This window comes from Ylistrum balloti, unplaced genomic scaffold (assembly GCF_031769215.1).
Source record: "Ylistrum balloti isolate Yb309-2 unplaced genomic scaffold, AGI_CSIRO_Ybal_v1 Utg369760, whole genome shotgun sequence".
Lineage (NCBI taxonomy): Eukaryota > Metazoa > Mollusca > Bivalvia > Pectinida > Pectinidae > Ylistrum > Ylistrum balloti.
In genome coordinates this window covers 1,397,798-1,425,027 of record NW_026781959.1, presented here as the reverse complement: position 1 = coordinate 1,425,027, position 27,230 = coordinate 1,397,798, and the positions used below count along the sequence as shown (strand labels likewise).

General features: G+C 34.9%; 2 protein-coding genes across 2 annotated transcripts; one reads left to right on the top strand and one right to left on the bottom strand.

The window, feature by feature from the left end:
• Positions 1–288: 288 nt before the first annotated feature.
• LOC132543656 (sodium- and chloride-dependent creatine transporter 1-like) lies at positions 289–24,143 on the top strand. Its single transcript, XM_060207171.1, has 14 exons — positions 289–403; positions 7,016–7,147; positions 8,503–8,647; positions 16,570–16,716; positions 17,209–17,341; positions 17,704–17,838; positions 18,437–18,540; positions 19,240–19,364; positions 20,991–21,103; positions 21,632–21,769; positions 22,123–22,225; positions 22,688–22,788; positions 23,295–23,465; positions 23,766–24,143. Exons 1-14 carry the CDS (start codon positions 289–291, stop codon positions 23,889–23,891), a joined length of 1,788 nt encoding a protein of 595 aa, XP_060063154.1. The 3' UTR covers positions 23,892–24,143.
• Positions 24,144–24,668: 525 nt separating this feature from the next.
• LOC132543647 (uncharacterized) lies at positions 24,669–27,125 on the bottom strand. Its single transcript, XM_060207162.1, has 4 exons — positions 27,022–27,125; positions 26,427–26,545; positions 25,750–25,864; positions 24,669–24,795 (listed from the first exon to the last, which is right to left on the bottom strand). The coding sequence occupies exons 1-4, from the start codon at positions 27,123–27,125 to the stop codon at positions 24,669–24,671; spliced, it is 465 nt and encodes a 154-aa protein (XP_060063145.1).
• Positions 27,126–27,230: the final 105 nt, after the last annotated feature.

Genomic DNA, 27,230 nt, shown 5'->3' with positions numbered 1-27,230 from the left:
CAAAGAATCACCACAAAAACAAAATACATATCACTTGTGATATAATACCTTCTTCCGCTGCACTGTGAAGTTGAAAGAGTTGAAAACATTGATAGATAGCAGCATTGATATCCAGCTGACAGCATAGACATTCCGTCAACAAGTAACATATATAACCTGTGGTCTTCAACGAAAAAAAAACCCACCGCACCGGTTAAACGACATACGCTGTGCAGACATCCAACAATAGACTTGGGTAGTTAGTGGGGAAGAATATGCGAGTAATACCTAGATTTAAATAGTTTCGTTATGGCGCGGGTAACATGGACGAGGAATTCAGAATTTCTTTTATCCTGTGTTGGATATGCCGTTGGTTTGGGAAATATTTGGCGATTTCCTTCTCTGTGTTACAAGAATGGTGGAGGTAAATATCGTTTTACTTTTCTTGTCTTTACTAGCTAATGTATTAATCTTTGTATATCTCCAATTTGCAGAGTCTATCACAGAAGTTCCTTTATTTACACTGTTTTCGTTTTCTCAAACAAAATGTATCGAGTTTATAGTAATCGTGTTTGTTATGAAAATTGTTATTTGATTAGGTTTTTGACTACAGTATCACTGGGGTTGCTAGTAAGGCGAAACAGCTGCTTGATGATGTTTTGGCTATACTATAGGAACATGCCTAACCTATATCTACAAGAAGACTGATTTTAGTACTTGCTATCATCATTGTCTTCGTGAAATAAATCTTTCATACCGGCAAATCAGTCATTAGCAATAAATACCATAGTGTGAAATATGACGGTTTTTCATGATAAACAAAGGCGTAGTATTTACTTAACGTGTTTTCCATTAAAATACTCCCACTGGCTGAAATTAGATAAGCTAAAGTTTATGCAGCACTAACAAAAAAGAAATCCCACATATGTGTTGATAAGGTCTGCTAAGGTAGTGTTTGTGACATGTTTTACATAATACGTTGTCTAGTTTCACAATGTCTCATTAGACATATTGTAATTCTTCTAGACCAAATGTTCAGTAAAGATATCAACTCAAGATGTGAATCAAAATTAGAAAGGAAGCAAGGGTTCATGTATTAAAGATTCAAGATACGACGTAAAACCAGTTTTCTTCACTAGGTACCCTGTAATCTCAACCTTATGCTGACAAAAGAGCCATTAAAGAAATGCTGTTTATAATTGGGTTTCGTCTTTAGAAAAAGCGGTCGAAAAAACCGTTTTTCTTGATGATGAAATATTATCCTGACATGAAGCCAATGCGCTTTAGGTTTTCTTTTGTTGCAAACCTAGACCACTTAAAGTTGGTGGGTAGTTTACCTCGTGTTCTATTTTCTCCCTTTTTATAAACATAGAATTCAATAGAAATATGAACTGGTTTTACTGTATTAGGATTTGTTCGTGAGTATTTTTTTTATAATTAATTTTTTTTATTCAATAAAATGAACTGATACAGTTATACATGTGAGAAACACTCCTCCACACAAACATTTTCACCTCCATGATTGCATGTATACTTGACCACACACATACAGATGTACATCAAGAGAATACATGCACATAAACACATAATATGTACACGTAAAGCATACGTGCACCGTACACCTAACAGCAAATATAATAAATATATATATGCATCATGTACATACACCGCACTCGCACATAGAAGCTTACGTACATGTACCTACAACCACACCTGTAAATCAAATACAGTGTAGGTATACAACTATATATTACAGGTGTATAAATATCAGAATCAGCAAACCACTTCTAAAGTGGTTAATCATATTAGCTATATCGGCATACTTACATTTATAATATTATCATAGAGAAATGTTGTTGTGAGGAGGTATAGAAGTGTTACAGTACATTGTATTGTTTTTTTTGAGGAAGAAGAAAGTAAAAGAATAAAATAGAGTAAGAGAGAAAAAAATAAGTTATTATCATATATTCTGAGATATTCATCTAAGAGGAGGGCTTCCGCAACCCATGGAAATAATCAAATACTTCTACAACAAAGCAACTGTGTTGCAAAGCATACAAGAAAGAAAAAAAAGAAAAAGAAAAAGAAAATAGAAGAGAAGTATGCATTAGTAGTGACAAGTGTAAGAGCAGAAGACAAGAGGAAGGCATTAAGAAGAACGACAAAGGAGAAATTAGAACACGCATGATATGGAAGGAACAGTATTGAGTTTATGTATATAAAAAAATGGGATAGATGAAGAAGTCATCAGCCTGAAAACTGCCGAGTTTTAAGCAATATCTATTAGTTTTTTCCATTTACTCCATTCATTTGAAAAGATTTGTAAGGAAGAATTGCCTTTAACAGTTGAAATGGACTTTTGGACAGTATAATTTTCTTTTATAACATTAACTAAAGCCATTACCGATAATGTACTATGTACAGTTCTGGTTCTATATTATGTATAAATATTTAATAATAATATATGTACTGTGATGTGATTGGACTGTTACCCTCGATTGTAGTATAGGCTTCACTCTTACGTTGCCTATGCTGGTCATTTACCAGACCCCTGGTAATACACAGCAGAATTCTTACCTCGATTTTGTAGTGGTGCGAGATTCTTTATATATGGAAGTGATCGTAAGAAGTCTTTTATTTATATTATAGGTCTTTCTCCTCGGACCAATAAATTTCTAAACATACACCAAGAGTCTTTCATCTGTTGACCGGTGTTACAATAAGATTTAATAATAAGAAGTACTTCATTATCTACTCGATTGTAGATGCCAGTATCATTTACCAGATTCAAAACTGACAAAAAAATTTTGAACTTCACTACATTCCCATAACATGTGAACAATTGTCTCCCTTTCTCTATTACAAAAATTACAGTTAGGGTTATTTGAAATACCAATTTTGTGTGCATATAAGTTGGTTGTTAATATAAAGTGATTAATCCTGAATTGTAACCAACGGAGTCTAGTGTTTTGGGTTTATCTAAACAGAATACTGTATATTTTTTTCCATTTCTCTTTACTGAAATCAAAAATATTTCCCCATTTATGTTGACCTGTAATGTTTACATCAGTTTTAATGAGAAGTCGATAAAAGTCTTGTGATCCTTTTTTTCTCTTTAAAATCGATTCAAGACTCAATGGGATAGAGGGATACATTAACAATCCACTTAGAGGAGTATTTAATGGACGTGGTCTGGATTAATATTTCTTTTCAGTTTACTTAGTTAAGTTTTTTCATCAATCTACAAAGAGCTAAGGTCCTTTTAGCACGTCTGCATTTATTCGAAAAGTGGCACGGTTCAGAATATATACATGTACTTGTTGTTCTTTTGAAATTATCAGTTACGTGCAAAATTTATTGCAATATTGGGCAAGTGCACTTCCCAATCTAATTTTCTATATTTGTTTTCTATCATTTTGGATTTTCCTCTCAGTGGCTTCCCACTTTTTAAAATTTAGGCCTTTACCATCGCTGACGAATCCTAGAAGGACGAAACAGCTGCATGGTGAAGTATCGTTGACGAAACCTAGAAGGACGAAACATCTGTATGATACAGTTTAATTCATTGTTTTTGCTATCAACTTGTGTATTTTGTACAATCTTACAGATTAAGGGACCACGTTTTAGATACATCATACTATTGAAATTAGAAATTGAATTTCATTCGATTAATCATATTCATCAAAACATAAATCATGCCGTATGCTACCGTATTCATGGCAGCAAGTTGTTGTGTGTTCGGCAAGAGAAGATTCTTACACTCTTATCGTCTTTTAAAAGCTTCTAGCCATGTACAACTGAACGGATTTTGACCAAATATAGTCAGAAGCATCCTTACGAGTAGGTTAATCAATTTTTCATTTTTGATCTCTGGGGCCCGAAAGGGGAAATTTAACAAATTCTTTGGAATCCTTCTCCTTCGATAGACTTTCTCCTCTCCAAATCCGGTCTGAAGCGTACTTAGATAAAGGCGCTTCAAATTTGTGTCGACGATAGGGGAGTCAGAGCAAATTCTTTTAAAGAAATGACTTTGTCTTTAGAAATAGCAGCATTCTGTCCGAATTTGATCTGAAATACCCATGAGTGAAAAACGATTATTCTGAAACCCGAGGGGTCGGGCCCATAAGGGGAAATACGCTTTTCTAAACCCTACATCTTCTGTAGGATTGCGTCCTTGGGTAAAGCGGAATCAATTGGGCATTAATGGTGTGTCGCTTTTAATTTTTTTTCTAGAATTAACTTTTTCTTCTTCTTAGAAATAAAGGAAATTCTTTAAAATACTACTTCTTTAGTAGGAATTGCACGATTCTGCTCCAATTTGTTCTGAAGTATCCATGGTTTTGTTACCCCCCCCCCCTGAGCAGAGGGGTGGGGATCATAGATATAAACTTTAAACACCCTTTTCCTATAGTTTGGATAACGAAATCACGGTCAAACAAAGCCAGGTAAGTGACACCTGCTTTAATGGCACCACTGTTTCGAAAGAAATATAAGTAATAAACCAAACTTTCCATTCTGTCCATATACTTTGCCACGAATACACTTGCACATACCTAAGCACATCTAATTTGTCTTCATGTATGTCAACGACAGCATGTAATTGTAAAAGTGTGCTAGAAATGATTGGGACATGTGCATTCTGACAAATATTCTATAATACAGGAATATCTTTAACTATGATAGACACTGCACTACTTTGATGGACCTTTAGTTCCTGAGAATAACCTGCATTCATGTTCCAATTCATTCGAATGTTGTACAAAAGGTACACAGGTGAATAACAGTTTATCATACAATTTTAGCATTAGATACAGTAGAACATAACAATGTTGCAAACTGCACCTCACAGCTGCTTCGTCCTTCTAGGGCTCGTCAGTGATGATAGGGTCTAAATTTTGGAACCTGGGGAAAATCCAAAGAGACCGAAAGTAAAGTCAAATTCTAGATGATGAGATGCATGAGCTCCATAATTAGATAAACGTCACAATTTTCATAGATCTGATAATTTCCAAAGCATTTCAACATATATGCAGCAAGAATAACACAGCTGTATAATGCATTTTAATGCATTATTTAGCTCTACTATACGGTTCAAAATATGTGAGCGATTCAGGCCCATCGGGCCTCCTGTGTTTTACAGATTCATCTCACAATTTGTCTTACTTTGCAATGTTTTAACTCTCTTAATATAGGACATTCTTAATATCGTTCACTGCTTACTACTATTAGGAATGAACTTGGTGTGAAATGATAGACTGGAAGTTCCTACATTTAGCGCACTTAATGTAAACGTTCAACGGACAATTAATTCACAACTGAATTTGTCTGAATCAAAACATCAAACATGGTATGCGACACTCTAAAATTTTACAGATAAAGTTTTCCGAACTAGTGAATTGTGACGGATGTTAAGTGTTACGAACTTGATGTCTTTTTCATCGCCCAATATCTCTATGCTCGTAGTATTTGTGGAGTAACATGCATGAATTAATCCGTGAAGCCGACAAAGACTTGTGTGTAAACTGCTGAACAGTCGATCAACACAGGCCTAAAGTATAGTACGATATGGTGAAAAGATACTTTATTCTTATCACGTTAATTCTTCCGTTTTTATGACTGGTTCTATGTAAAAGAGGTGATCACAGTCTTCATATATATATATATAACATAGCACGTGGATTGAAGGAGTTATTGCAGCATTTTCAAGTAGATCACAAATCCAAAATGGCTGTCATGATGTTATTTGTTAAAAACTTTCATACAGATTCAATTCGAAAACCTTTGGTTGTACATACTTCAAGCAATTATTTTATAAATAATTGTCATATCCAACTTTTTTCATTTCATAGTCATACAATAATGTTGATTAAAATGCTCACTGCTGATCAAAGCTCGCAATATTTTTCTTTTAATGTTTAAATTGTTTTACAATATTCTTTTACAGATGACTGCAGAATGTTGTTCTTAAAACTTTGATGTCTTCAATTTTTTCTGTGCATTTACCGCCAACGTTGTTATTCGCCCTTTTAATCTTTTAAAATGTCGACAATTCATTAAAAATTACATTACATCAATATAAAATGACTATTTCGTTTACTTGTAATGGAAAATATTTTCCCAAATGTTTGCTAGCATTTGATGATTTTTTTTTTTTATATTCATCGAAAAAACAAAATGACCGTCATGACGTCATATCTGCTCTTTCAGTTTTGGACACATTTTGTACATTACCAAGAAAACTCTCCCAAAAAGGTCTACTTCCGGTTTTAGTAAGGTTCAAAGTTCAAAAGTGTTGAGTTTCTGGTTAACACCAAGATTCGGTCTTTCAGTAGTTTTGCCAGAGAAAAGAACATCAAGATAGCAATGAATACTCCATGGGTGTGAACGATACCGGGGATTTAGTTTAGAAGGAAAAGATGATTTATCACTCTAAATGGCATCCTTATTGGAAAATGAACAAAACTTCGACCTTTGTGATTCACTCGTTTGACACTTGAATCAATTAATTTTATGAGTAATGTAATCAAAATGGCTTATAAACCTATGTGTGCGATCAAAAATTAGCTGAATAGACTTGCTACTGCAGTGCTTTTATAGTACGTATCAAAATATCTTTACCATGAAATTATGAGTCCAGGATTAATATCTATAGCATGAAATTTAAGAGCAAATAATAGCTTCTTTCTCAGATCGGACAATATTAAAATTATCCTACAGGTTGAACAGTCACAACGTAAGATATAGAAGCATGGTGATGGATAAAAAATATGTTTTCAAGTTCTAATCTAAAACTTGCTAGTATTCGACTTGATTTTCATATAGATTATGACATTATCTGCTGCATCAACTGCTTACTAATGGCTTACATTATTGAAACCTAAGAGGTGGCTGAGAAACGTATCTTGCTGATCTTTATAGTTATTTTTGTACTATCTTGAACATAGAAAATGAAACAATAAAATATAACATCTTATCATATTTGCGACTACGTTACTTGACATTTCATTTCCGTCTTCTTGTATCACTGTTTCTACAGGTGCGTTTCTAGTCCCTTACCTCTTCTCTTTGGTCTTCGGTGCAGCACCTGTTCTGATTATGGAGTTGGGACTTGGACAGTATATGAGCCAAGGTGCTGTCGGTGTCTGGAAGATATGTCCCCTGTTTGAAGGTAGTATTGATGATTACACGTATATATATGTCATTGATCTCTGTTACATTGGATTTCATATTCAAATATTTAACTTTAGAATGAAAATAAAACAAAACCTTCCCTATATGAAGAAAACATATATCTTGATGACCAGATTGTTAAAAATTCAAACCGAAAGCAACGATCAAATTTAGGATATTTACTTGGACATAATAAACTACAGAAAGACCGAACAAAATACACAAATGGACACAAATTTAAAATGAATTATTTACATCTCGTCTCCATGAACATACCAATAGCATATAAGCTCTAAGCTTGATTTCCCATCACATACCTGTCATATGTAGGTGTAAAACTGTTGAATATTAAATGTTGTTTAAACTAACATATATAACCTGAATGATTTAATGAAAGTTTTCAATAAGTGGACTTCACGTCTTGTTCATTCATGCATGAAATGTAATGGTAATTTCATCAATTCTCTTAGATTTCCGCCCCATGCCATTGATATAAACCAGTAAACCAAAAACTTTCCTTAAAATGCTGAGTTTGTTTTGTTCAAAACTCATGAATTTCTTGTTATAATCTTCAATCATGTTGGTCGTAAGTTTTCAGAAAACGTGTTCAAGTTTTCAAAAGTAACCTACAATATAGTTTTATAACAAATCTGACTGAAAATTGATTCAAAATACAACTGTAACTCATATGTTAAAATATACATAGATATATTATTTTAACTTTAAAGATGGTATGAGTGTGATCAACCTTACGACTTTTCGCTTAAATATGTAAATTAAATGAGATATGTTCGATGTGAAATGATTTTACATGGTAGTACCTTTGTTGTTGATCTTGTACTCGGAATGTAAGGGGTAACGTTTTAATGGCAAGTTTCGTCGATGAAGCGAAAGGTACTTTTCTGGAACACCTGGTCTTATTCTTCTCATCCAGGAATTTGCCCATTTTTTGTCCTCTTTTTATACTCATTTATTCGTCATTTATTTGTCACAATTACCTTTTCTGTGTTTTATGAAATCAAAACATCTTCAAACATAAAAAAGTATTGTTCAGCTGGCTTTGATTCATTTTAACAGTATTGATGACATCCATGTGACTGAAACCATCAGTTAACACGCCTTTATAATGGCATGTCCTTTTGTCCTTTACGTTTTGGCTACTCTCAGACAAAAGTGTATCATTCAGCTTAAAATTATTGTTTGTTTACTTGAACTTTCCGTGAGCGAGATGTTGAATTTTAAAACAATTTGGAAGATGCCGTTATGTTTCGGTTCTTTGAGGATACAATTTGACGTTAACATTCGATCAGACCTTTGTTACGTCAAAATAATGAGATTAACGGTGTATTTTAGGTGTCGGCGTAGCTACCATGGTGATCATGACGTACTACAACACCTACTACATGCTAATTTTGGCCTGGGGTGGATACTACCTCGTCATGAGTATGCAGGCTGTACTACCTTGGACTCACTGCAACAACCAATGGAATACTGTGAGGTATGGCTCTATCTGGTACGAACCAAAAAAATCGAAACAAAGATGATAATCGTTGCTTGACTTAAAAAGCCAAGAATAAAAGAGAATCAGTATAACTGACGAATGATCCCCAAAAATGACTTCATTGGACACAAAATTTTAACAAAGGCCAATGATTCTGTAATTAAGGATTTTCAGGCACTGAATTTAGTTCAACGTAGATCCTCTTAGTATGACTAATGTATCCATATAATTTGATTGGATGCAAGGTGATGCTATGGACTTACAATTTTAACAAATGGTTACTTGGTAATTTTAACAAACGTATTATTGTATCCCTATCAAGGTATAAGATACTTTTGAGATACGATTGTTCAGAATAGATATACAACGACGTTCAGATTATATAATTTTAGCGTTAAATTACAAAGGGATGACGCCACGTTACGTAGAATTGTAATTACAGCTCAAGTATTTGAACGTCTCCATAACACATTTTCTTGGAAGCTTGATATACTTAACAATTCATATACCTGTACATTTTGGTATAAATTGATTGGAACTACAACTACGCAGATCCAGCATTCAAAGGAAGCACAACGTGTGAGCCATATTTGGATTTGATATTTGGATAATCGGCAGAGTTATATTTTTACAATTCATGATTGTCACGAAAAAGGGGCAGCGATTTTACAATATGCTTAATAAAGTAATAGACACCTTGGGGTATACTGTTAAAATTATTTCAATACAACAATGTACAATGTACAATGAATATTCAATTTGACATGTGATAAGATGGGCGAGCTATAACGATGACAATCTTGATATATTTTGATGTACTGCCAACCGCGTATCACTCCGTACGGAGTACGATATACTTGTGGGTTGCAATCACAGTTCAATCGGTCATAATTAATGACCTCCTACATGCACAGAAGTCTACATTTACCTATAATTCATAGAACTTGTGATGTTTTTTAACAAAAACACAAACACGCAGTTACAACCTTGACATGTTGGAGAGAAACGTGACTGTGTTTAACAAAGACACACACACGTTAGAATGTGACGTTTATGGGAGAGAATGTGATATTTAACAAAGACACGTAGAGTGACATGGGAGAAAATGCTATTTAACAAAGACACGCACAGCGACATGGGAGAATGTGACGTTTATCAAAGACACGAACAGCGACATGGGAGAATGTGACGTTTAGCAATGAAACGCACAGCGACATGGGAGAAAATGATATTTAACAAAGACACTCACAGCGAAATGGGAGAAAGTGATGTTTTAAGAAAGACACGAACAGCGACATGGGAGAATGTGAAGTTTAACAAAGACACTCACAGCGACACGTTAGAATGTGATGTTTAACAAAGACACTAACAGCGACATGGCAGAGAATGTGATGTTTAAGAAAGGCACGCACAGCGTCATGAGAGAATGTGATATTTAACAAAAACACTCACAGCGACATGGGAGAATGTGATGTTTGACAAAGACACACACAGCGACATGGGAGAGAATGTGATGTTTAACAAAGACACACACAGCGACATGGGAGAGAATGTGATGTTTAACAAAGACACACACAGCGACATGGAAGAATGTGATGTTTGACAAAGACACGAACAGCGACATGGGAGAATGTGATGTTTAACAAAGACACACACAGCGACATGGGAGAGAATGTGATGTTTAACAAAGACACGAACAGCGACACGTTAGAATGTGATGTTTAAGAAAGACACACACAGCGACATGGGAGAGAATGTGATGTTTCTCTTTGTATGATTAAGATAACATAATGTACAGAATTACAGTTTGATATGCGAAAATATGATTAAAATATCACGCCTGACCTTGTTAATCATATGGCCAAATTTGTTTCCATCTTAGTTGGTGATATGAACATTTGAATTACCATAAAACCTTTGAACATGGCCGTTCTGTAAAGCACCCCTGAGATGGAATCGCGGACAAAGTAAAAACAAATGCATGGTTCAGTCTAGATACCACAGTTGTTTATATTTAGTTGTCATTGGTTAGAAAAATTCTACACGATATGATAAGTAATAGGACAACGAAAGCACGTGTACAATGACTTAACTAAACATATGGTAAGTATATGAAAAGGTTACGCTTCTATTTCTTGTTATAAAATGAGAGAGAGAGAGAGAGAGAGAGAGAGAGAGAGAGAGAGAGAGAGAGAGAGAGAGAGAGAGAGAGAGAGAGAGAGAGAGAGAGAGAGAGAGAGAGAGAGAGAGAGAGAGAGAGAGAGAGAGAGAGAGAGCGACTGTCACACTTAGGACTCCACAATACGCAAATCCTAACGCAATAGCAGAAATGTTTTGAATAAGCGGTGTGAAATATCACAGCCCGAGAATCATTAGCAGATCATCCGCCATCGGTAACCCAGTCCGCTAATACCGCGGTGTAATGGATTTGTTGTGTACATATTATATATATGCATATTCATCATAAACGTGCACCATGCCTTGCCAGGTTTCAACGACAAAAAACAGGGCGATGTACAAATCTCAAAGTACCAGTTTCTTTCCATGTAACGGCATTGACACAAACATAAAAGTAATATTGAAGATTTTCGTTTCATGTTTCTCCTATTGTCGAACCGCATTGATATCCCAGTGAGAGTGTAAATTCACAACACTTAATTGTGAAAATAATCGCAATTGATACAAAGGACACATATGAATAGATGGTGCATAAACTCCAACCAGCTATAATTTGAATTGGAACCATTATTTCTATTTTATTAGATCTTTAATTCATTTCCTTTTAAAATTGAATATGTTCAAGGACGGGGACTTTAAGAGGTTACTCTCAACAATCGGTGTATTCTTAACGTGCATGCAGGTGTGTGCGTTAGTGGTTATGTCAAGTGGCTTAGGTATTGATATTTCTTAATTCATAAAGGGCTGGAAAATTATCAAAAGTGCTTCCTGGAATCAGAAGAATATGACATACAAATGTTTCTTCAATGTTAATTTTTGAGCTCCGAACAATTTGTGATTTCAATTCTTACGAAAAATGTAGTTTAAATAGCAGTTTATATCAATAAGGTCATTACGTCAAGACGGTCTGTGTTATGATGTCGGAAGCATCGAAGTGCTTATTACATATGTTTTCCCGGTAGTTTTTTTCGGCAGAGCATATAGTTTCCGTTTTGTCCGCCCGTCCGTGCGTCATATTTTTGCCCGGAGCAAAAATAAAAAGTTATTAAAAGTATCAACATAAACTTCCTTGGTTCCTTCACAAAGCCACGACCCCTTCCTCCATCCCCATCCTCTACTATGATATTGTACGTTCAAAAGTTTATCCCATTTGCAATGATAAATGTCGCACGCTTGGTCAAGTCATGATCATTCTCATTCAAATTTGTCCGTCAGTCTCCAAGTATTCTAGACTCATCTAACTGTTTGATAGCACACATAGGCCTAATGTACTGTATTACGTCACTTCCGTTTGACAAGTCTTGGCCAGTTTTAAAAACAACTCGAGTTTCTCGTGCAGGCTGTTTATTTATTTTGGAGTAAGACAGAGATTAGCCACTTTAAAAGAAAACAAGAGGCCCAAGGGCCTTAACGGTCAATTGAGTCCCAATGCTTCTTGTAACATGTCATAGAAATTATTTTGTTAAAAAGGGATATTACTCTAACTATATTTTTCACATATGGTAAATGTACATTGTGTATATATTACCTGCTGTCCCATGCGAAGGCTTCTAACCAAGTTTGCATTAAAAGAAATTTTATTTTTTTAACTCAAGATTTGAATTTTCCTATATAAAAGAAATTTCAGCCAATTCGACCCTTTTTTAGCCCCGACCAACGACCTCATGGGGTCAGTCGAGGTCAATATGTGCATTTCATCAAACTGTCATCTTAAGCTAGTAATTCTATTCAGGTTTTAACTAATTCCAACATAACATAAACAAATAATATTCAAAAATGATTTTCCTATATATAATTTTGGATTTTGATGCATATTAAGGCCTGAAAGGCTTTTGTTAAATTTCAGTGCAGTGGTCTCGGGTGTTTTCCAGAAGAAAAATGTTAAAAGTTAACGACGCGCAACGCATGACGCCGGACAAAAGATGATCGCAATAAACACCCATTATGAAACTTGTCATGTCAAATGTGCAAGATTTCATTTGAATATTGAAAGGTAACACTTGTATCAAATTAAACAGACCTTTTATAAAAAGAGTTACCTTACAGAGCAATACATAGGTTGATGAAGTCTGTATAATGTCATCAGTAGAGGACCCCAGAGGGTACGTTCAGGACAGGGACGAAGTACATCCCAAAAAGTCCCGAAACCCAACCAGCACGACTGAATCATGATTTATTTGTATGATTAGAGAAGTAGAGAAACATTCAAATTCTTAATTATACATCAAACATAATATGCAGGATTACAAGTTGTACGTATGGTATATTTTTTGTTCAGCCCAGCATATGTGTTTAGTATGACCCATACGATAGGAATGGCTAACTGTTGGCGGCGTGGAAACTTTCCCGACCGATCTTCAAACATTGTTACATCGTCGTGTTGCCCGTTGAAAAGTAGAATTTATACGTTGGAAGTTTGGAAGAAAATATTTGAGAAAGGGCTAGTACACTCATATCTTACTGAACGGTATCGTGCGGGAGACTGGAGGTGTCCGTATTGTTCTGAAGATAACCAAAATTAAAACATGATTGGTGTATATGAGTGATATTAAGATATTGAAATAAGATGAGATCTGTCGCCTAAACATGTACATGTAGTGTGAAAATAATTTCAAAATATCACACGAGGGAAAACTTGTTTCTTCATTACTTGGCATATATCTGTTTCTTTGCAAGTTGCTTATGTTAAAAAATAATGTTACTAGCTGTTCCATGTGTAACTTTGAATATAGGAGACGTGATCAAATTATGACGTTGGTGAGGTCATGTAGTGTAAAAATAGCGAAAGTAGTGTTCGTTTGTACGTCGCTTTGCCTATGACACCCTGCTGCCGTCCTAACATATAGACTTTACAAAAAGTCCCAAAATATTGCCAAATAAGACGTATTTATGAAACACTATGCTAGATTTTGTGAAACACGTGTCTTCATTGTGCAATAGTTAAGGCCAAGGTTTAAGTTTTTTCAAAAAAGGTCTTGTCACAAGGAATACACATGCCAAATATGGAAGCCCGACCTTTTACTGTGCAATAGTTATGGGGAAGGCTTAAGTTGGCAATAGCCAAACAGACATTATTCTTGTTATAGTTTTATACACGTTGTCAAACGTCGATATCTACAGTCATTTTCAGTTCTCATTCTACCAAGACCTTTGATAAACTGTATATCCCTTAAGTATGATCAAGTATACATCAAGTTTATTGTCCTTGTTTCAATGAAAGCAAATTTTTGGTCCGGACACAAAATTTTATCTTAAGGCAATACCTATATAATGAAAGGGTGGATGTCTCTAATACGGATGCATTTTACATTGTTTTTGTACGCTGAATGTATACTCTAAGTTTTTTTGTCCTAGTTTTAATGCAGGCAAAGTTTTGCCCAGGACAAGAATGAATTTTTTTTTATCAATTCTTAATCCCCTACAGGGCAGTTTGTTTTGATAGCGAGTATAGTCGTTTCCCTTAAATCAATATTAGTTCCAACAGGTTAATTTACCTGTGAAACCTCTTCTGTTTGCACTCAGCAACTGGCATTACTTACATTTTTATTTATTTTTCGTCAGGTTTATGTTCTTATGACTATATTTCTTTTTACATATAAATAATTAAGGATAAATTTAAACAATACTCACTTTTTAGTCAACTTTATTCTCTAAATCATATTAAGGGCTGTTGGCATGATCCATGCTGGGGAGTCTCGCCGTCGAGTTGCACGGCATTTTGGTTGCAGTGTTAAGACAATTTGCGTTGGTAAGTCGTTTAAACCAAACTGTGTCAACATCCGATCGTCCCTGAAGCGGCCGACCCCGTAAAACGACCGCCAGGGATGACCGTTGTATACGATTGATACACTTGCGCAATCGATTCGTAACCGCAGTAGAGACTACAAGGACATTGCTTGGGCGTCGTGTGTCTCCCCAAACAGTCCGCAACAGGTTGAGGGCCTACCAATTGAAAGCGCGGCGTCCCTACACTGGACCCAATTTGTTGTGACGTCACCGTAATAATCGGCGTAACTGGACCCGTGTTCACCGTCCTTGGGCCTTACGACAATGTAACAATGTTCTGTTTTCAGATGAGTCCAGGTTTTGTCTGCAACACGGTGACGGAAAGTGCAGAGTGTGGAGGCGACAAGGGGAGTGTTTTGCGAACTGCTGCGTCGCAGAACGGGACCGCTTTGGCGGCAGAAGTGTAATGGTTTGGGGTGGTGTTTGTGGGGGGACTCGTACCAGGCTTGTGTTAAATGGCAATTTAATCGGCATTCGATATCGGGACGAAATTTTAAGACCAGTGGTTTTGCCATTCTGAAGACGCCATGGCGTTGGCGCCATTTTTCAACAGGATAACGCACCAGCGCACACCAGTCGCGTAGACAGAACTTTCTTGCAGCAGAATAACGTACAGGTGTTAGATTGGCCATCTAAATCACCTGATTTATCACCGATTGAGCATGTCTGGGACGTTCTTGGGCGACGCGTGAGAGAACGTCAAAATCAGCCGTCAAACTTGCAGGAGCTGGCCGAAGCCTTGATTGCTGAATAGAACAATATCTCTCCTCGAATTATCCGCCAGTTTACGAGTTCCATGCGACAACGCTGCAATGCTGTTTACTTCGCAAACGGTGGCCATACCCGTTACTAATGTTGTTACCTTTGAAACTGACCCCAACGTCCTTTACAGTCGAATAAAATCAACTGAACGCAAAGTTTTATAATGAACCATGACTGCAGTTTTATCAGAATTGATCAATTACTTTATTCGTACATGATTGGTAAGGATTTATGAAGGGGTTAATTAATTAATCACAGAATAAAGTAGTGTTACCTTTCTTTTTTTGTTTAGTATATGTTTAAGTGGTGAATGAAGTCAATTTCAATTATTCAGTAAGAAAAGGGCATCTTATATGAAACAGTATATGATTGCCATTGTTTCCTTCAACAACGCTATCCTATTGTTAAAATGTTGGCTTTTGAAGAACATCCCTTATCATAGTATGATCAACGTATACACCAAGTTTCATTATTTTAGTGTAAATGCAAGCAATTTAAGGTTGTTCTCTGAACACGAAATGTTAACAAAGGTCAATAACTCTGTAATTGAGTGGTTGAGAGCCCTGATTTTTTGCACGCTGCACATTGTCTTAGCATGGTCAGTGTATAAACAAGGTTTCAATATCCTGCTTTAAATACAAGCAAACTTATGCTGCGTACATGAAATTTCAACAAATGGCAGTAACTCTGTTATTGAGGGGTCCAGGGCCTCGAATTTGGTACAAAGCACATCACCTTACTATGACCAATGTATACACTAAGTGAAAACTAGCTTGATGTTAAGAAACTTTTTCGTGGTTGATATTTTGCTATTGAATAAATTAAATATTCCTCATATTACAATTGATTTTAAAAAACACCAATTGAATACCAACACGCCAACATAATGCAAACTCGAATTCCATAAAACTAGGGCAAAACATGAACAAAAGCAATATTTACACGGAGACTCCTGAAAATGTACAATGAAAATAAGACCAGGTGTTCCAAGCGTTTAACGAAAGATGTCTTTAACAAGGCAAATGATTCGAACTTATAACTAATTCAGCTTTTGTACCTTAAACAAATATTTTCATATTTGGTATTTTTACCAACTCATTTCTCTTACTTCTTCCTCCTCCTTATCGTCATTAAGACTGGAAACTCGCATTGCGTTATTTTAAAACATACTAAATGTCTTTGTATCTCTACAGATGTTCAATTTCAAAAGAGGCAACAATAGCGTCATGTCTTAGCAAACTCAATGTGTCACTGGACATGTACAATTCGTCTAGGCATCAATGTTTAGTGAGAAACTCAACAGACCTTCTACCGGTGGATCCAACAGTCGAATTCTGGGAGTAAGCAATTGTGAAAGTATTTTATGATCGAAGTGAAAATAAGTTTATATAGCATGTACTTTTAATTTATATTTACACAATGGTAAATTTTTCATGTCTTGTAAATAAAACTACAGAATGTTTATTTAAAAAATCACCATTTACTGATGTTTTGTTGTATACGAATACCTCGTATGGTTTGTTCTTCAGACAGAAACAATTGCTCAATGAAGTCTGCAATGAATTATTATTACAGTAATAATTCATTTGAAATTAGTATGGAGATCGATTTTTATCACAATTGACACAGTAGCACAATTTTATGCAAAACCCTTTGGGCATAGTAGTTCTGAAATTAACATCAAAACGCAAATAAACATGGTAAAAGAAACGGTTGTATTCAAAGGAAATTAATTTATCCTCGCCTTCGTTATGGTTCAAGATTTCTCACTTCATTCTGTCTTCCAGTAAGTTCATGCATTTGTCCTAATATCAAAACATTTCATGTTGTAGACGGCATGTTATCCAGATGTCTAATGGGATAGAGGAGAGTGGCGGAATAGTGTGGCAAATCGCTGTTAGTTTGTTTATAGTGTGGGTAATCATCTACTTCTGTGTGTGGAGAGGTGTTAAGTGGAGCGGTAAGGTAGGCACATAAAATTAAAAAGAATTTTCATATCTTTATTTTCTGTAATATTCTCGTGGATTAAAAACAAGAACAAGTTAACTTAAAGATTCTGTGTTATTGTTTTTTTTCATTTATTTTCTTTCACAAAAGATATTTGAACGTATCAGAAATCAGAACAGTCATGCCTGATGACGTCAAAACGCATTGCTGATGTTTCCTATCGAAATTTATCTTTATTCAATATTTTCCTTGTTACAAGATGAAAGCGATTTCCGTACAAACAGATTACTCAAGGTATTATGTAAAGTTTTCGTATTTTATATTTTTTGTATCTGACTTGCTAATGAAGAACATTGTCACATTTTCTTTTTGTGATACAGGTAGTATACTTTACAGCAGTTTTCCCTTACGTGGTCCTGTTATGTTTGTTAGTGAGAGGACTTACGCTAGATGGTGCAGTTGACGGGATAACCTATTTCCTTATCCCTAATTTTGAAAGACTTGGTGATGTACAGGTAGTATTTGTTTGTTTTAAAAACTAAATATTCTCCTCATCCTCTTATTTCTCAAAATTAAATATTTTCCTTATCCTCTTAATTTAAGTAATTAATTCATATGCAAACAGCGTTGTTGCGTATACTTACCCTTTCTATCACAACTAGATTCCATTCGTTTGTCCGAAGTAACGAGGAATTTCTAGTAGTTAAAAGACATATCCTCGCTCCATTAGCAATAATAACTTAAACCTTTGCCACATCTACTAGAAAGACCTATAAACTGAAAACACATTCATTTAGCATTCCTGCTCTCATGAGCGAAATATTCTCTCTCCACTTAGCAGAATTCTTAAAAGTCTACATACGTCAAAATTTTCAAAACATATCTCACTTATGCTAATTACCAATTTTTACAGTGGTTTTTATCAGCCCCGTTTCAGGAAGCCCACACATCAGAACTTACTGACATAATACACTATAAAATAAGAGTCCATATGTATATATGTTTCACAAACACTAAAACAAGAGTAAACATATAGTAGTCATGGGAGTACAAGTTAGAATCCTCTTCAATCACTCGATTTTAATATCAATTATCCCTTTTTTTATGTATCAGGTGTGGATAGATGGAGGAACTCAGATATTCTTTTCTCTTGCCGTTGCCTTTGGCGGGTTGATAACACTTGGAAGCTACAAAAAGTTTAATGATAACTTTTACAGGTAAAATCATTCATTTTCATGCCGATAATGATAACATATATTTTCTTAATTGTATTAAAAGGTGCTTGTCACTGGCGTGTCATCTGCACGATCGTGTACACAGCTGGTGAACTTTTAGTTCGTTCCAAAGGTTTTCCGTAACCTGCTTGCCTCGTTTTAATTCATTCGAATAGTGGCATGGCTCAGAATATACACATGCACTTGGCGTACCTCTAAGATAATAAAAACACATGTTACCAAAATCATTCAAATCACGGAAATAATGCGCCTCCCCGTCTTTGTTATGACATCGTTTTCGATCACTTTGTGTTAACGTCAGTCGCCACATAGGATTTCCAGAAGCACGAAACAGCTATATCATGCAGTTTAATTCATTATGTTTAGATTTATTTGTATTAAATGTGCTAGTCACTTGTGTGTCTTTTGTACAATATCCTTACGGTTGAAATTTTTCATCATTTTACTAGAAAATATCACCAGTCTATATCTACATTAATATTGTTCAAGTATTGTGTTTTAGGGAGATTAATTGGTCTTTCAATAAAACACTTAAATCCTAAGTGGAATTTTAAAGCAAGCAATAAAAAAATTATCAGAATCTTAGTTTAACAATTTACCTGCAATTTTCCGATAGAAGTTAGTTTTGTTTTTTCTTTTCAGGACTTATAATTGTTAGCTGGTCCGATTTTTTTATTTTAGAGACAGTATCATCATCATATGCATCAACAGTGGCACCAGTATACTAGGGGGATTCGCAGTGTTCTCAGTTCTCGGATTTATGGCGCGTGAACAGGGAGTTGACATTTCAGATATATCGACTTCAGGTACACGAGCGCCTCTCTCTTTCAATTATTTTGTTTAGTGCAGCACGATGAAGTATATTACCACGCTGTTATTTCATAGATAACAGCAATATTGCTCATCACACTTAGATACCATGGCCTAAGTGATACCAAGAGAAAGGATCAGAAATGTTATATCAAAACTTTGATGTCATAACAGTGATTTTATTTTACTACTGTTTTATTTCAGTTGACATCTTCCGCGATGCATGATATAAATTAAAATAAATTAAGAGCAAGTACAATGACATAAAATATGTTAGCAGAATGCATTGTTGTTAGATAGCAGGAGTGTGCTGCTGGCATTGTTATTTCATTGTTTATTTACGTATGAGATGTTTACCGCGCATGCGTTAGCCATAAGTATATGTACCATTTCATATTATCTTTTAACATGCCAGTCCCCAAACTCGTACATTTACCTTGTTCCTTCCAATTTCCTAAAGGCAGAATTTTATTCCTTTCTGAAAAGTACTTCATGATCATATATGTACAGGGCTCCATCTGCCATCTTAAAAAGACATGGGGAAACAAGATTCTACTTTCTCCACAACACATATTAAACTCTTATGGGGTTGCTTTAAAAGCAAAGCGGGTACATAGGTGCGTTTCGGTATACCACAATATCTATTTTAAGGTCTTCAAATTACCTACTGTCGCTCTCTCAAAATTTTAGTGTGATACGCCGTAAAGTGAAAATGACATCTCTCATTGCAAGTAATAGGATACGTGTTTTCCACCACCAGCACATTTGAAAGTGAACTTTGCCGACGTGTTCATATGAGTTTGTCAGAAATTGGATCACACGATATTAATCTGAGTAATTTGACAACTTATTACTACGCCAGTTGACAAAATTCCTGATTTTCGTAGGTCTCTGTCTTTTTGATCAAGTATATCATCATTAATGAACTAACTTGCCGCTCATTGAGCCTGGTTTTCTATCGCGAACATGTACAAAAAGCAGTGTTTACATCAAATTTGTTTCACTTTTCAATAAAATATGCATTTGTTTCGAACGGTCTAGTTTTTATTCGGTAATTAAATTTCAATTACATCTTGTCTTTACACATGCTTTATTACTTTCTGAATCATTACACAATTACCGCATAAGGTCAATTTCCAGATATTTTTTTTTTGATTTCAATTACATCTTGCCTTTACGCAGAAATAAAATTACCATAAGAATTTCTAGTAGGTTGTTTTTCCACACCTACAAAAAAAAACTTCGTTCTTGTGCGTTGCTGTATGTATTCGATAAGCTTATGAAGACCTTATTTGACATTCATGTATGTCGACTATACATTTTGTTTAAATGCATTTTTTCCAGCATGGTGACTTGATAGAATAAGTAGATATTTTTTCTGCACAAGCTGATTTCCAACGGCGATAATTTATTAGCACGTATGTACTAGGAGGAAGAATTGGGTAATAACCCAGTGCATGCTGCTTTCTGAAAGTCGAAAACAATTTGTTTCTTCTGCAGGTTCTTTCCACTTTGCCGACTCCTGTAATTCAAATAAGGCCTGAATTTGGCGTTCATGTAATGCAGATTATTATCATAGGTGTCCAGACAACCATAGTGACGATTACTTAATAATTTAACAGGTACAGCATTGGCTTTCCTCACCTACCCGAAGGCAGTTTCGTTGATGCCAGGATCCAGCTTTTGGGCAGTGCTGTTCTTTTTTATGCTGTTTTTGGTTGGTATGGACAGCTTGGTATGTTTACACATCAATAACAGTTTCTCTATGCTTAGCGAAAAACACAAACATGTCTTCTTTAAACCTACCGAAGTTTTTAATATTTGATAATGCCAAATGTGATTTTCTTATCTTCATTTCCGAAGTATGATATTTTGGCAACAAGCGTTACTTTGAGAATAGTCATATAGAAAGATGAAACAGCTGTGTGATGTAGTTAAATTAAGTTCTAGCCATATACTGCATCTCATTCGTATTGAAAGGCACTTTTACTCAACCCTTCGAGATCCCTGGAAGTCACTACATGTAGTATGCCTTGTTCGTGTCTATCATGGTCTTAGTTGTGCCTTAGCCTTGTACGACATATCTATTATTATGATTAGCAACACTTATTCTGAATAAATACCAAATAGTTTTCCAAAGTGGTCGTCTCTTGTAAAAACCTTCCCTACTGTACAATTTAAAGATATATATTCGTTCTCTACTATTTTGCCTAGTTTTCTGTCGATGTCTAGAACCTAATTATAAAATTTAAATATATGACAGTTTCTCGGAGTCGAAGTAGTCGTGACCATGATGGTGGACGCCCTTCCTGAGAGGTATAGGAAGACCTGGACTCGCATGTTATTGACGGCCATATACTGCCTGGCACTGTTCCTCGTTGGGTTGTCTATGACGACAAGAGTAAGACCTCGAGGAATTTTCCGAAGCTATTAAACTTAACAGTTAACATTCTCTTAATTATCTATTGGTACATATTACTGGTATATATTTTTCTGGTAGGATTGTAAATATCAATTGCATTTGTGAGGCAAAAATTGACGGACCATGATCAAGTCAATTAAAATAGGTACGACCAGCGTACAAAAAATGTGATAATAATCAGCGTTGCTTACTAATGGAGAAAAAAAAACCGAAAATGATGTACCAGTCAAGACATTTCGGTAGAAAACGATAATTATTTATTATTTCTACCCTTGTATAGATTACAAGGTTTGTAGCTTTCTAACTGCAGTGTTTTGTCTCTACTTAAATAGGGAGGAATTTACATTTGGATCCTGTTTGACAACTTCTCTGCTAGTGGCATGGTGTTGCTGTGGGTCTGTTTCTGGGAATGCATTGCAATTGGTTGGGTATTCGGTACGTATTCAGCCTGACAACATATGCCTATCTACCCGCGCAATACTTCCACCCTAAGAATAACATTATCTATAGTTTTAATCCAACCATATTTGAATTATTTATTAACTTGAAAATCAAATAGGAAATGATTGGTAGTCGAATATTTTTTTAGAATCTGAATGACATGGCAAATTTCCCATTTCCTTTTTTTTTATCAAGAGCAATATCACATTATAAACACAATAGTCTCAAACCAACTATCACTGTTTATCTCATCAATTTTACTTTTGTCTGCAAACGCCTTAAATGATTTTGATATCTACAAACGAAATCAAATGTACACGTATTTAATGTTAATCGTTTACACTCGTGAATACAAAGACATAAAACGTCCCGAACAAACAGTCACTCACTTTATAGCAAACATTTCTGTCAGCTACTTAAAAGAAGAATAAAAAAATAGAGCAATGCTGTTTACAGGCGCCGATAGATTTGATGACGTCCTGTACATGATGTTAGGTTTCAAGATCAACCGATTATTATGGATTTGCTTGAAGTTCATCACTCCCTTCCTGACTACGGTAATAATCAGTAAGATACATCATTCGATTAAAGGAAAAGAGCTCGCACTAATATTTCATTTCTTCAGACACAAATCGTAAATTTATTTGTAGTATGCGATTTTTGGAATGCCATTTTGACGTCACTTTGTTAAGCGTATAAACGAAAATGGCGTCATATGGAAAATGGCAGTGTAGATAATTTTGTATTATTCCTGAAATAAACAACGGAAAATTATATTAATATTAAGATAAGAAAATATGAATATTTTGCAAAAAATGTTCAATTATTGTCGAAATCCATCCCTAAAGTCAAGAAAATTCATGGAAAAAAGTGTGAAATATAAAGAATATATCATAAAAAAATATGAAAGACTTATGGCATGTCGCTGTAACTTCAAGGTAGCAGAGAAAAAAAATCCATGTAAAAGTACAAAAATTACACGTTTCGTTGTGAATAGTTCATAGAATTCTGGTATTTAATATCATTTTCATGATAATATATGCATTTTCTGTTTGGTTTCAAGGGACTGTTCATATCGCAACTTGCGTCATTACGACTAGGTAATTTAGGATCTTCCTATTCCTATCCGCCCCTCGCTCAAGCCTTCGGCCTTATGTTGTCCTTGTCATCAATGGTTTGCGTTCCAGCCGTTATGGTTTATAAATTACTGGGAACCTCTGGTACGCTTGTCGAGGTAAGTCGACTTCAAATATATAAAACAACTGTTAAAACTAGACCTTATTGACCGAAAATACTTGTTTGTCAATTCTGAAAGTGTTGAATTTCTACTTGCGTAGTGCGATATTTTTCCATGATGAGATGCATGTAGAAATGTATTGAATATTTCTGTAGTGAATGATTCCTTTGAGATAACATCAAGAAGCTTAAGTCACTAAAAATTATAACATAAAATATAATCTTTTATCTGCAAAACTTTGGAAATTATTTAACAATGTATACATAAACAAGTATTAAACCCCTCCATTTTTTTCAGCGCCTGAAAACACTGAAAACTCCAATTATAGAGGAAGGTCGGATACCTGATTCTTGGAATTCAGAATTGAGGAGATTCACAAAAAATTCATTGAACAAGAAAGAAGAGGAACACCAGATGTTGTAACTCAGAGTAAAGCACATCTATTGAATGGGGAAGTGAATTTAAGCTGTATAACACAGATTTTTGGAAAAGTTGGAGAGCAATTTATTAGGTATTCAGGAGATGGATACACCATTTTCATATATGTGGACTGGCATAGTCATGAGGTCAATTAATTAACCAATAGAACAATAGACAAACATATTTATTATTCCACTAGGTTTCTATCAAATTTTACCAACAGTAGTGAGCTTACTTCTTTATATTTTAAAGATTTGAATCAAGCAATTTAGAATTTTATAATTTCTCTTTTAAGCTTCAATACTCAAAACTCTGTAATTAATCACTAACCAGTCAGAAAAATACCCAACATCTGCTAATATATTCTAATTAATCATTCAGTATATACAAGACGTATAATCAAATTTGTATCTAGCAGACTGTGAAGCTGCGCTGTCGATATCAACTGATATACATGTTCAACATCATAAAATTTGCTATAAACATGACCATTACTTGGATTAGCATGGACTTAAATGGTGGGTGTTGCTGATGAAGCAAAATACATTCTGTCTTTCAGTAACCATGTTCTTATCTTCTTGTTCTTTTTCAAGTGTCGTCTTGTTAATTTTCCATCGGTAATATTGTCTATTCTTTACATCATTTTTCGGTTTCAAATTTCAATATAAGTAAATACAATCTTAAAACCACTTCTTGTTTAATTTTATTGAAAAATGATACAGAATATAAAAACAACAGCAAAACTGCCAAGTAGAGAAAGAGACACACAACGGGGAGGTCTCACTCTTCTTGGTAGTCAGGTGGGTAATTGATTGTTACAAAATATGGACAATTAGGTGTCTTGCAGCATTTGCCTGGAGCTGGTTCATTCAAATGACATATTGGTGGCAAGTTCCAAGTGACACATCTAGAATGCAAAGAAAATAGGAAAATAATTTCTGGAATAGGAAATTGATGTTTCAATCTTGTCTTAAAATGGATCTGTCTAGGCATTTACATTATTTGGTGCCAAGAGGCTCAATGGGAAAAAAGCCACAATTGGCCAGGTTGCAGGATGAGTACAATGTTACATGGTATTTATAAGACAGTTTAGGGTGTTTCATTTGTTGAGTATGTAGAATATTAGTTATAAGGGAGAAAGTTTGGTTGTATTTTATGAATTGGTGCAGAAGAAGGGCATTTGAAGAAAGAAGTTGCAGCTAAAAAATAGACAATGGACATCAAGGGCCCCAAGGTGATTTATATGTGGATTTTCGGAAAGATTCTTGTAGTAGTTTCTGAGAAAAAGTGCACATCTTCAACATATACATAAACATCCTACAAAGTTTCAAACTTCTACGTCAAAAACTCTAGGAGTAGTTGATTCTACAAAACTGGTACCACTTTTCCCTGTCCACCTGCTCGACACTCACCATACTATAACCCAGATTTGCACTATGTGCAACCCGGCTAACAAAAATTTGTTTTTTTACTGTTTCGATTTATTTTCTTCTAACTGGGTGTGTGGAAAAGAAAGTTTTCTTACTCAAAGTATCAACCCCTATTTATGATGGAAGGTTGGAATTCAACCATCTGAAAAATACATCAGCAAAATCTACGAGAGATATGCAAGAATCTTGTATCTTGGTTTGAGGTTTTTTTATCAATCCCCTGCAGTCATGAAGGCTTGTTAATAATCATACAATGTCTTCATTATTTGTTGTGTCATGCATGTTGGATCAGAATGGTAATGAATTTGCAGGACAATTTACAAACAAACCACAATATCAATCATGGGTTTAACTTAATATTCAATATTCAAATCAACAAGACAATCTCTAGGCCTGTCAGATCTATCTTAAAAGTGAATTATCTGACTTACTTTTGTGTACACTTATATCTTCCCGTTGCAGCATCTGTACAGACACATTTGTAATCACATCCATCATCCCATTTCTCCCCAGTTCCATAAGAATTGCCCTTGTAAAAGCACATGTCTGCAATCAAAATGGAAATTAAAGAATAATATGTAAGAGACACTCTATATGATAAAACATTTTCCAGTAACAAATGTTTCCAGCTTCAATGTTTTTTACTATTTTTTGTTTATGTTTGTTGTAGGTATATTGTACGTATGACATGAAGTTATTTCTTGCAATGTAAAAAGCAGTTTGAATAGCTAACCACTCTGAATGTAGCACCTTCTGCTGTAGCATGTAACTACAAACCAGTTTCCAAAACATATTTCAAACATTCCTCTTAACAAAATTAGGAGTTAATAGCTAGTACATTGTCAGTGAACAATTGGGTAGAATCGCCAAAACTTTCTGACCACTCAGCCATTGTGAATTACAAATTGTAAAAGTGTGTTATTTTTTAAAATTGATCTTGTGTAAGATTTAATTATTCCAATATAAGTGTATTTACAGTACTGAATGTGTATAGGTACATCAAAATCAAAATGGAGAGACAGACCAGATGATTCTACAGGGCACTTGAAGAATGAAGAGCTCCAGTAACAATATCTATTCTAAATGAGAAAACTATTCTCGTACTTACTGGGAGGAGCAGTAAACGATATTATTGTTCCAGTGAAGACGAATACAACTTTAGGACAACACTGTCCAGGCACCTTTTCCAATTTCAGACTGCTTGGTAGATTGGTATAGACAGGACACCTTGTAACAAATGAAAATAATCACATTAGTAAATACAAAACTGCTTAAGACATTAATCAATGATAATTCTGTATGGACACTGATTAATATATCCACATCTTTACTTTACATATAAATGTTTATAAGGATAGTGTGATATAACATTTGTTTATCCCTGAAATAGGCCCAAGCAAGTCAACACCAACATGTAAGATTTTTTTCTAGGTTAAACGATCATCCGTTTAAGGTAAAACAATTGAATATCGGTAAAGGAAACATATATCTGGAAAGTAAATTATTTTTCATCATGACTCTCAGATGGGTGTGATCAACCAATTCAATATAGTACTAAACTTTACTCTAGATTTGAAAAACAACATAAACACAAATATTTGCTTGGGTATTTTCTATGGCTTTGATAAAGCAACGAATACATTCAACATCTCTTGTTAGTTGGTGGCTAAACTGAAAGCAATTCCTACTGCTGGAAAACATACCAAACTGGGGAGGCTGCATAGCTAATGAGAGGGCCTAAATATTGTTTTCCAAATATTGACATTTTCAGTGTGTGGTTATCTGCTGACAGATACAGCACGGTCATCCTTGAGTTATGAAATTTCCTTTAACCCTGGCATCAGTACTAACAAACCAATACTTCAATTGAAGGTCATATGAATGTTTAGAAATTTAGCGATCATGACTGCAA